Below are 12,080 nucleotides of genomic sequence, written 5' to 3'. Positions count from 1 at the left end.
ATGGCAAAGGACTGATCGATTCATATTGACATGAAGATTCGATCCTAAAAAAAGGTCCCAGATATATCTGTTAACACTCTGTATATCTCCCTTGTTTTTTCATGATAGTCAAAGATGACAGATCTACCCTCTGCTCTCGGATCAGGTTGAGTTCTTGTCTTGTTTAAGGGGGAGACGCTACCGCTCCTGTGTCTGAAACTACTCGATTCGAGCCTTTGATGCGCTTCGCAGTCATCGTGGCTGCTCTTCAATTTTGGTCGCAAGACCGAATCGAATCGTCAGTGTCGAGGTTTCGTTAAATTTTTCCCCGCCGTTGCTTCGCCCACGCGCACGTCACGTCGTTAAAATCGACTCTGGTAGAGCTAGATCGGGCTCGAACGTTCGATTGGAAGAGAATTAGAGAGTGAAACGCGAGGATCAGGGATTCGTTGAGACACTGATGTCGTGCGTTAACAGAAAAACTCGATTCACGACGAGATACAGGATCTATTCGTTAAGAGTTCGCGAGCTTTTAACGTAGAGGGACGTTTCCAAGCAGCTACCGTGTGTTTTGAACGTTTATAATATTTATTCTCGAGATCTTGATGAAGAAATACTGTAATTCTTTTAAATATCCAATGTCTTCTTAAATTATCGTTCTCGAAATCAATCTTTTGCAGATATGTCTCTTCTATGTTAAAAGCTCGTGAGCTTTCAACGAATAAATACTGTAAACGTTTGAAGTACTCTGTGACTTCTTGAACGACTGTTTGGAGACACGCTTATCCTACGTTAAGAGCTGGCGAGCTCTTAACGAATAAACACTGTTTTTGTAATTCTATCATGCTTGAGAAGAGACTCACCAATATCGTGATGACGAGCAGAGTGACATTCGCGGTTCCTGGTTCGAAGAACGTTGCAGTGTCTGTCACGTTGACGCCCATGCCTGGACGCCACTCGCCTACCTGCTCAAAACGATCATTTCTTCTTATTTTATGCTTATTTACTTTATTTAGTCTACATCTATGGCACATTATTAACAGTGATATAGTAGAAAGAAGATGCAAATGCTGTAATAACTAAGAAAGGAAAATTTTGTATTCGAGGACAAAATTATCCTGCCCTATGGCTTTTATTATTCAAGAAATATTTTCTTTCTTATTAAGATATCAGAGACAGATTAAAAGTATTATAAAAATAATGTATTTTTTTAAATACATTCAGAAAGGTGTACGTTAAAAAGAAATAAAATTAAGAATTTGAAATAATTTTGGAGACGCAAAATATATTATAAACGAACCTTGACGAGCGAGTGTTGCTTTAGCTTCAGTAGGTCCAGCTTGAATTGAATTCTGCGGCCTTCTTTGAACTCTATGGGTCCGGAAATCCCTTTCATATCGACCTGAAAGAACACGAAGAGTGTCAATGGCGCATTGGGCTCTCTGGCGATAAGGGCAATCTCGACCCACAAATAAAGCAATAAAATTTTAACCACAACTCCAGCACCGAAAAAAATATCGTCAATGAAATATCGACATTTTCATATCGTAGAAAATGATGAACTGTTAAAGAAACTGTAAACAATGGTTCAGCGATTCACTTTCAAAAACTGACGAACTTTCTTTACTTCTCTTTTTCCATTGGTCAACTATTCATTTTTCATTTCTATTTGTCTACATTTGTAGCTCTAAAAGTATAATTTCATCTATTTAATTTCATCAACATGTGCACAAACTGTGGTCAAAAAACGAACTATCAAAAAATCTATACGCAGTGGACCACTAATTTGTTCTAAAAATTGATGAACTCTCTTTACGTTTCTTCCCGTCCTACCCACCCATTAATTTTCCATTTGTATTTGTTAACATTTCCACCCTACCAGTATAATGCTTTCAACATAAAAGAACCTCTATTAAAATTGCAGTCAAAGTATTCGTACTAATCAGTCTGCATCCCGTTACAATGTCTCCAAACCAAGCTCCGCAGTTACTTCGGAAACAGCGATATCCGCGGATAGCGATTCATCCGCCATGCGCTAGCATAAAGCCCTCTCATGGGATCAGGGGATCCCGGAGGTGCGTTAAAAATTTTCTCGCTTAAAAAGTCGTTATCACCGCGACTCCTTCGGCCGTGGAAGTCGTTAAACGCGCGGAAAAGTACGCGAGGAAACTCGGTCATCCTTGATCCGCGTTTTTCTTCGTTCTCGCGAAAATATTTTGCAAACGTGAGGAACGTCGTGGCTGAGGGGGTCTGGGACGAAGGGGTCGATTCCTGGAGGATCGTGGGACGCATAAATTTCAGAAACAAAACGCGGAGCATCCCCCCCCCCCCCCCCCCGCGTTTGGACTTTTCAATCTCTTCCAACGTTCTCGTTTTTTCTCGTCCAAGTGAGCCACTGGCTGCGATGCAAATGCGCAATTATGATTCAACAATCGTGAAAAGATTTTTTTCGAACTTGCCCGCGGTGGGATCGGAACAAGCCCTTGTTCTTTCGCCATGATCGCCGGGTGGAATCTCCTTGGTAAGTGGCCTCTCTGGGATCGTAAATCTTCCCAGCGACTGATGAGAATTACTTTAGCTGATACGTTTGTCGAGGGGGACTAAAGACTCGGATAATTGTACTAAAATAGTTTTCTTTGGCAATTAGTTTCAAGGATATTAATGCAAATTCAGAGCTTTCCTTTCAAACGTTGTTCGATGTGATGACTGAAAAACCAGACCTTGCATTCATTTTTTTTTTTTGGAATGAATTGTATCGTACATTGCTTTTAAATATTTATAATGTAATATTTGTATTTAACAAATTACGTAAGAGGAGGTGGCTAAAAGCGTATGAATCGAAAGGTTAAGAATATAAAATGTTTAAGGCCTGTTTAAGGTCGACAAGTAATCGTTAGTTACAAGTAGACTGCGGATTTTATGCATTTATGATGTACAATAATATAGAATACATGCATAAAATATACATAATGTATGTTGAATATATTCTACAATTATTCATGTTCATGTTTATTTATTTGTCAAGGGTGGGTAAGTCGCAATTGTCTATATCACCTATCTCTACCAATATTGTAATGATATTGTTATTTCATTTTGCATGAGTGCGCATTAGTTTATATCATTAATGCATAAAATATGCAGTCTACATATTAGTTGTGACAAGTATATCATTCAGCGCAAGTAGAAAACGCGAGAAATGGTCAGACCAGTCGCACTCAATTGCAGGCGTACTCGAGAAATATTCAAAATTGATTTCCTCCAAAACAAAAGCTCATATACAAATATATTATTCTACCTTTTCAGTCCATTTTTTTATCAGGAAAAATCACCCTACACCTCTTCATCCACCCTTTCATTACTTATTAGTTATACCAAGAATACCCTATCGGTCAAGTAGAAAAGGCGAGCAATGGTTAGACGCATCAGACCAGTCGTGACAATCGCAAGCGATCTGACGAAATATTCAAAATTGATTTCTCTCCAAAACAAGAGCTCGTATACGAAAACATTAATCAAAACTTTTGAGTTGATTTTTGCAGGAAGAATCACTCTACACCGTTTCGTCTACCTACATTCAGCTACCGTGTGCACAAAACTAAAGAGATGAATCCTCAAACATTCCATCTACACTGTCAAGTCATTTTCACACATCAATTACGTAATACTACACACGTCGTTTAATACAAACAAATATATTTCCTCCGCTACATCTAAACAATTTAGAAAAGAAAAGGTTAAACAAGGCACGTGCACTACCACGTGTAGAGTCAATAAATAAAATAGCAAATAGAAAATAAATTTCCAATAACACCACTCCTACATTATTCCCCAGGAACGATGCATCAACATTTCTTGCAGTTACGTTGCATTTCGCTTGGAAAGTTCGTCGAGCGAAAGAAGCTGGCGAAGGGGCAATGACGCACGACTGCAATTTGCCAGGATTGTCGCGTGACGCGTTTGTTCGAGAACGGAGAGGAAGAAGTCGCGAGGCAAACGTTAATTAAGTATTCAGAAGACAGATATGCGACGGTTGGGAATGGAAGTCCGGTGAAAAAGTGCACAGCAGAAGACCGTCTCCCGGCTGTAATAAAATCTACCCTGTCGAGTATCGTGAAATGTAAAGGCATCGCGAGCTCCAATGCGACAATCGCGCACGCAGATTACTAGGCGACGATGATCCACTCGTTTTCACGATTCTACCAGCCAACGAGGTCCTCGAGCTTTGCACTCTTTACGAGTGGCGTAAAGCGAAATTGACTTCTTTTTATCAGCGCCAGAGCTTGGAGTGTAAGCTCCAGCGAATTCCAACCGTGAGGATCGAAAGGGGAGTATCGGGAACCAAGCGTCCTGACTGCGAGCAAGGAAGTGAAAAGAAAGATGAAAACAGTGGGGTAATAGTTGGGGAGTATGGAGGGTGGATAACACCGATTTGCGTTCATTGCCTTGGGATTAATTGCAGTTACAAATATAAAAAATTGTTGTCATTATTATAAATTTTTTATAATATTATTTAAAATATTAATAAATTTTTTAGATTCCCAAGAAGAATTTCATATATTAGTTTTTTCTTCATGAAATGAAGTTTAAACATGGCTTCTCGAAAGTCATTTTTCTCGACCAGCAAGAACACGATCGCTCTTATGAAATTTAAAGTCGGTGTCATACGATGTGCAACGAACAAAAGCGTTCATGCATCACGAGGATCGACGCTCGTCGGCAGTTCTCGAGATTACAGTTGATTTCCTCTTACCAAGCGTTATTAAATTTTGATTTTTACGGCGTCAAGAGGAGAGGAAACGAAGGTGAAACGACCCGAGAACGATTCCATTGTACCGTCGTTGGGGAGGGGGGGGGGGGGGGGGGAGTTTACCGGGGATATTGAATTTTTTTCTGCTCGTTCGACGTACAAAATAATCTCGACGGATACACGACACCTGATTTCGTTGGGATAGTTGAACGAATGCTCTATTGGATCTCTGATTTCTCTTCATTCTCTCATTTAAGGAAGATATAATTTAAGGAAGGATACATTTATGTCTGTGACTAGTCCGACATCAGAAAATTTAAAAATTTGTCAGAAATATTCTGTATAGTATATAAAATCGGTACCTTGTACAATTATTACTAATAAATATTGTCAGGATACACTTTGAATAATATATTTAAAAATAATATTTGTCAACACTGAATGCTTCGATATAAATTACGTACTTAAAATAATATCATTACTAATTTTTTCAAAAAAAATATTCATTCATATAGAAAATATAAACCACCTTGTACTAGTCTACTCGGAACTATTATACCTAAATTAATGATGAGGAGCATTTGAAATTTACTCTACACGCTAAAATGTTAGAAAATACAAAAGTAACGATTTTTTGGGGTCTCGAGGATGGTGTTTTTCGATAATGCATCACGACGAGCAGTCGATGGTTAAATGTAGCGTAACACGAAGGAGAATTATGAGTTCTAGGGAGGAGAATATTATTTGTCGTGCGCGGTTTACCATAACCTTAGCGTTGGAATGGTCTCGTCTTCCAGCGCGTTGCAGATACGGGAAAGATTCACGGGGGATGCATAAACGTTGGCTATAAAATTGCGAACGCCTTCCTCGACGTATCGCGGTCTTCATAAATACGAATACGATCGATTTTAAACGGTGGGAGGGCCGCGAGCCTTGGAGATTGCGATTCCAAAGCGATCCGAAAGTTTCACGGTTCCTGCATCTGACGGTTGTTCGCTGGAGACACGCTGCCTTCTCCGTCCAATCGCAGGGTGGAAAAATTGAGAATGAAAATGTGAATTTATCTTCGAGAGCTTCCAGTGAAAATATATTATTTGTTCTTAATAACTTTTTATATACAGTCTCATAAGGATTCGTACCCTCTATACTTAATGAAGCAGATTATTAAAATTAAGTGATTGGTTGCCATCACGTAGGCGCAAGGATGTCCCTGTTATGCGGCAGCCAAACTAGCTATTTTATTACTTACTACTTGCTCCTTGCTCCTTGGAACGTGTGACTTAGAATAGATTCAAAGTTGTATAGTCCTCCCTTTTAAATAAATATTAAGTAACCTCAGAAAGAGACAGAATTAACTCTTTGCACTTGAAAGCTGAGTCTCAGTCACCACTAGGTTTCATGTAGCAAATCTACCAGCAATAATGTTTCTTTAGGTTTAATTTCTTTGGAACTAGAAGTGTCAATGAAATAACATCTTCGAAGTCAATCGAAGCTTAACATTCGTGGCAATACAGAATGTAGAATGTAGAATGCTACGAAAGCATCTCGAGTTGCAGTTAGATAACAAAGAAAAGGCCTCGAGTGCAAAGGGTTAATCTCTATACCTAATATAAAATAGTAGAAAAATTCTTTTAAAATTCATTACGTACACTTCTCCCTGAAGTTACTTTCCCTTTAATTCTTAATAAACGTCGACGCTGACATATCATTCTACCAGTCGAGCCTGGATAGAGAGAATAACAAAAATCGATCGTGTCGAGGGTCGAAGTTACCAGGCTCGGACACTCGTCGACGGAACTTCGGTCCTAATTAGACTGGAGCAAGGAAGTTACCAGGGACCCTCGAACGTGACCGAAATCGTTGAATCGACGTCGAACGATTGCTCCTATCGTTCGTCTGGCTGAGAATTCCCGGCCAGGTTGTGGCCGAGACGCGTGGCTGGTCTCGTAAACCGAGCACCCAGCTCGCAGAGTGTCGTTCCTGGCTCCCCTCAGGCTCCTTCTTCCGCATCGTCGCGCATACATCCTTAGCACGCGGCTGGAATGTGGGAGGTTTAAAACCGTTCCGTCTCATCCCTGTGAATTTTGTTTGACACAGTCAATCACAGAATCGCGTGTATTATTCGTTCTCAATTCCTCACTGCAAACTTAGTATTAAGAGAAAATTCGAAATCTGTGATTTCATTATAACTTCTACTATTCTTATTCACTCTAGACAAAATTTGGTTTAAAACCGTTAGTCCCATCCCTGTAAATTTTGTTTGACACAGTTTGATCACAGAATCGCGTGTATTATTCGTTCTCAATTCCTCCTCAAGTTCTCCTCACTGCAAACCTAGTATTAAGAGAAAAATCGAAACCTGTGATTTCATTATAACTCCTACTATTCTTACTCACTCTAGACGAAATTTTGTTTGGTTATGCTTTATGGTACGACGGAAAGCTTAACTGCTTAATTTGCAAAACGAACGGCTGTGACTATTATTAATATTTTAAAATTCGTGTGTCTGCGATTTCTCTGCAATTCCTACTTTTGCAGTCTAATCGATTTGAAATTTTGTGTAATTTTTCTTTACTCGGCCATTTTGAACAATCACATGAAGTAACTGCAAGATTCATACAGGAATACCATAATTTCTCAAAATAAAAGTATAAGAACTCTATAAAAATAATGAAGCAAAAGTTAATAGAGGAAATAATTGAAGAATGAAAAATACCCTTTATATTTCAACAAGCTGAAGCTCAAATTCCCTGAAAATAAAATTCCTGAGTAAATGTAAACTTATTTAATGTTGTTTGAACACAGTGCAACAATAGAAGGTGGTACACATTCAGAAGTAATTCCAACATTTACCCTCGGAGGTTGAATTACGTTTCTCCAGGGGAAATCGTTACTCATCGTACAAGAGCGTGAACGCAACAGCCGCGCGTGGTTATTCGGTTATTTCAATTTCCAAGCATCGCGAATTCTCCAGCGCCACATTTGTCGATTAATAATACTGAGCCGGCCGATCGTACGCGCGCTCGTGCTAATTAAGGAAAAACAAATAATAAGAACGTAAATTTATGCGGAGAAGCAGTTCTCGGGTGGTGTATCATCGATTCCCGTTTCTCGTCTGTTAATGATAATTTGAAATTCATTTTATAACGATTGCAAGAGGATTCGAATGGTCACGAGGTTCGAATGGAGGATGGAATGATTGCACACAATCCTCGAGTAAATTATTAAAGAGATGGAAAAAAGATTCCTTGTTTTAAACAAATATACAAATGTCCACTAACCAACATTTTAAAGTTGAGGTATTTTTGATTGTTTTGGAAACCTCAGGAAAGCTCCCCCCATCCCTGTAGCTTCAGTATTAATTATAATTATAGTAATAATTATGCTTATTTGTAGTTATATTTAATACGAAATAAATGTCTTCTGAACAAGCTAACTTAAACAAAAACTTCTCCGAAATAAATAAATTAAATATAAGTAGAACATCTCGTGTATCCAGTCGATAAGACACGAATTAGTTAAGAGTGGATAATAACGAAATAAACTCGTTCGAGGTCTAGTATCAGTGAACACCAGTGTTAAATCGCGTACGTTGAGGCAAGTCCGCGCAGTTTCCAAAACAGTGGTCGAGACAACACGTCGTTTTCGTGAATTATTGGACGGCTTCCGTCCTAGTTAAAGCGCAAAACTTGGATCCAAGTTGCTCCCCAACGACGGATAAGTTCTAGCGTTTCGGGCAAGGACGCCAGTTAACTTCTGACGGCGTAAGCGTCGGATTAAACGGGCAATAACTGGACCGCGCTGACTGGATTACCCGAAGTACTCTAACGTGGTCACTTAATCGCCGTTATTTCCCCTGTCTCTGCTCGAGAAAAAGGAACACGTCGCCCTTAACGACATTTTCAGTGTAACGTGGTCGATAAAACAGCCTTGTACAGCTTAAACGTGGCAAATATGGTTTTACGTCGAATTAAACAATACTTACAAGTCTGCTCCCTTTGAGTACATATACCGTCACACAATTTTTCTTTTTACTTTTTTCTTTTATGCCTCGGTAATGTAGAACCTTGTGTCCTACATTACCGAGAGAGAGCTCTGTATTACTGACATAGTATTCCACTATATCGACTAGATACCTCTCTCATTTTGCAGTCGAATAGCTGTGATTGAATCCTATTATATAAGCACAACTCTTATTTTATTTTCTCATTATTTGATAAGTTTATTTTACGAACAAATAATGTTCCAGGTGGAGTTGTCTACAAAGTATGAAACAAACTCGGTACAAACTAAAAACCTGAAATACTCTTTCTAGACAATTTTTAAATTCGAAGGTAACGAGGCGGAAAGATCACAAAGGGCCACCCTGCGCATTCGTTGTACGCCTCCCCCTCATTATACGATTCGTTATCGAAATAGATCCACTAACCTAAGGAAAACAATGCAAATACTTCATCTATTCTCCCTTCCCTTCATTCGTATCACTCGACGTTTTCACCGACACGACAATGCCCACGATTCTGGTCAATTTTCCAGCAAAATGGAAACGGCTTGGCTCTCGTTAGGCTTTAATTATTATTCCCAGCCTCTCTCGACGCGTACACGCGACGCAAATCGCGTCCAGACACCAAGTTCCCTCTGGTACAGTGTTGTAATGTGATTTAAATTCACACAAGGTTCCAGCTCGAGGCGAAAAGTTTGTTTCACGTCTCAGCAGCGTTACGTAACGAGCAGTCTGCTATATATATATATATAAAAAATGCCCCGCGAGGATGGTTGCTGGCAAGCAGCTAGCAAACAGAGAAGTTTTCCGTTTTCGGTTTTCACCGGTCGTTTAAATAGCGAAGCTAAAACCACGAGCGGTGGACACGTTTGAGTTATTTTTCTCTAGAATGTCTACCATTACGTCCCTTCATAGCGGATTTCAATACCGAAATGCACGCATGAATATGCAAAATTAAAGCAGCGGTATGCAGAGAATGTGTAAATACGCGGTATCTATAAAAATGTACCCCTTTTGAATATTTACTAGAGTGAGAGAGATGCTAGAGAAACGTAAGAGTGTGTCAGCATTGTTCTTGTATGATTTTAACGCGAAAGAATAATTTTCAGTTGTCCGAAGGTATATCGCGGACCAAAAAGAATGTAGTGTGAATATTTTGTGAGGAATACAGTTCATGAGAAAATTGTGTAAAGAATGTACTTTTCAAGGAAATTCTGTAAATATCAGGTTGGACAAAAAGTTCGTTCGGTTTGTGGCGATGATTGTCTCTTTGCAGTTCTAATGATTACTAACTTGACGAGGACTTGATTCATTCATTTATTTAAAGTGCGTAACTTATTATACAAAGTTATTGCACTACTGCTTACTTATTACTAGTTTATTTCCACTTTTCTTATCATCGTCTTGCATGACTCCTGCATTGCTTTAACCCTTTGCACACGAGAGGTGAGTCTCAGTCACCACTAGGTTTCACCACCAGGTTTCATAATAATTTTCACGTAGCAAATCTACCAGCAATAATGTTTCTTTAGGTTTAATTTCTTTGGAGCTAGAAGTGTCAATAAAATAACATCTTCGAAGCCAATCGAAGCTTAACATTCGTGGCAATACAGAATGTAGAATGCTAAGAAAGCATCTCGAGTTGCTGATAGATACCATAAAAAAGGCCTCGAGTGCAAAGGGTTAATACTGTTTGCAGTATCTCTTACTTTTCATCTATTGGGGCCCACTGGCCCTCCTCTAGCTCGGGTACTTCGGGGTTGCTAAGCCCGTACTGTAGCTACAAACATCGCTACAGCCCCCTGAGGGCGACGAGGACTTCTACAAAAGTGGGATCATGAGTTTGTTCAAAAGATGGCGAAAGATCGTAGAACAAAATGGAAAATATATTATAAAGTAAATATATTTCCTTGTTTAAGAAAAATCGCTGTTTATTTGTGCGTTGAAACTCGAACAAACTTTTTGGCCAACCTAATATTATACCGAAAAGAATAAACATATTTTCTGAAACATCAGCCATTTTAATCAGTGATAAAACATTATTAATTATTATTTCTATAACGATCTAAATGATGATACTTTCCAGCGACGTGAGCCTGATCTCTGTTCGTTCCGAATCGAAAGCTCGTCTTCCTTAATTGTCTTTGGAGGTCTAGCGAAGCAATTTAGATTTTAACAAACAATTAGTGAAGACGAGCAAGCAACAACACTTCCAGTTCGTGATGACGTCGCCGAGAGCGTAATTAACGGAAATCGTCGAGGGCTCTTCGTCGAGCAACTGTGTCCCTCCCTATTCATGTTCAAGGTTTAACCGTTTAACCAAGCCAACAAACAATCCGAGTTGAGTCTCCGCGTATTTTTCTCTCTGCCAAAAGAGGAGGAAATCTGGTTTTGCTCACGCTTTGCCCGCGTAATCGCGTTTTACCTTGGCGAAGGTCCTCTCGAAGCGAATCATCGCAATTATGCTGTTAATTAGGAGTTGCCTAGCGACGCCGACGTTCGTTCGAGTACGGCCATTTAACAGTTTTCTGCATTCGTTCATTCGCCTGAACTCGAGAACTCGATTAAGCTCCGATTATGCGATAGGTGAATTCAATCCTGCCGGTGACTGACTTGAGATACGATGTAAATAGGGGAAAGCCTGAGAGAACGCGCGAGTGAATTCAATAGATGGTAAGATTGATTATCTACCTTAGAAGTAATACTATTCCTGTTCGAGGTCTCTGTCAGGGAAGTAGAGCACTCTGTCGGTAATGTACTGTCTCTGTTAGAGACACTCGGTAATGTAGAACTCTTGGTCGCTGAGGCAGGGCGTTCTGCTGGTAATGTAGAGCGCCCTGTCGATAAGCTGTGACCGCCTAAGGCTCTGCATTACCGAGTCTTATCGACTCAGGATAGCTTGTCCCATAGAAAGTTCAATTCCATGTCAAATGGACGTTAGCTATCGAAAGCTGCTTTGTTTCGAGTCAATGAACCTCGGCGTAAAGATTATTTGTAAGATTTTCTGCGAAAAGTGTCAAGAACTAATACACGGCCAATTATGAGAGCACTCGTTTTCCTTTTTCTTCCGATACGGATACTTTTATAGACGCTAACGAATTTCATAAAATTTCGCAACCGGTGGTTGTCCGCAGCAACTATTTCTCGTTCGGTTTAATTAATCCGCGCGGGAAGAGCGGCAATATCGAGAGCCAAGGATTATGGGATCGCGTCGAAATGCTCCATTAGGCAGCAGAAACTTAGTTATATCGTCGACGATTCTGTGTGTCGCTCGAATAAGTGGAGTTTGGTTTACTAAAACCTCGCTGGGGAGCGTTTTTTCTAATATAGAGATATTATTATTCTTCTGAT

The 12,080-nt window shown here is 39.6% G+C and overlaps 1 protein-coding gene across 7 annotated transcripts in view; it reads right to left on the bottom strand.

The window, feature by feature from the left end:
- The window catches only part of LOC128876186 (glutamate receptor ionotropic, kainate 2-like), a 185,025-nt gene that overhangs the window by 33,345 nt on the left and 139,600 nt on the right, over window positions 1–12,080 (bottom strand). For all 7 annotated transcript variants that reach the window (XM_054122336.1, XM_054122331.1, XM_054122335.1 and 4 more), the window contains exons 9-10: window positions 1,280–1,381; window positions 843–944 (exon numbers count right to left, since the gene is read on the bottom strand). In XM_054122336.1, coding sequence (XP_053978311.1) covers window positions 843–944; window positions 1,280–1,381 — 204 coding nt within the window. The remainder of the gene's footprint in view (window positions 1–842; window positions 945–1,279; window positions 1,382–12,080) is intronic.

This window comes from Hylaeus volcanicus, chromosome 5 (assembly GCF_026283585.1).
Source record: "Hylaeus volcanicus isolate JK05 chromosome 5, UHH_iyHylVolc1.0_haploid, whole genome shotgun sequence".
NCBI lineage: Eukaryota > Metazoa > Arthropoda > Insecta > Hymenoptera > Colletidae > Hylaeus > Hylaeus volcanicus.
The sequence above is the reverse complement of the archived record's forward strand: the minus strand, read 5'-3'. Positions and strand labels throughout refer to the sequence as shown.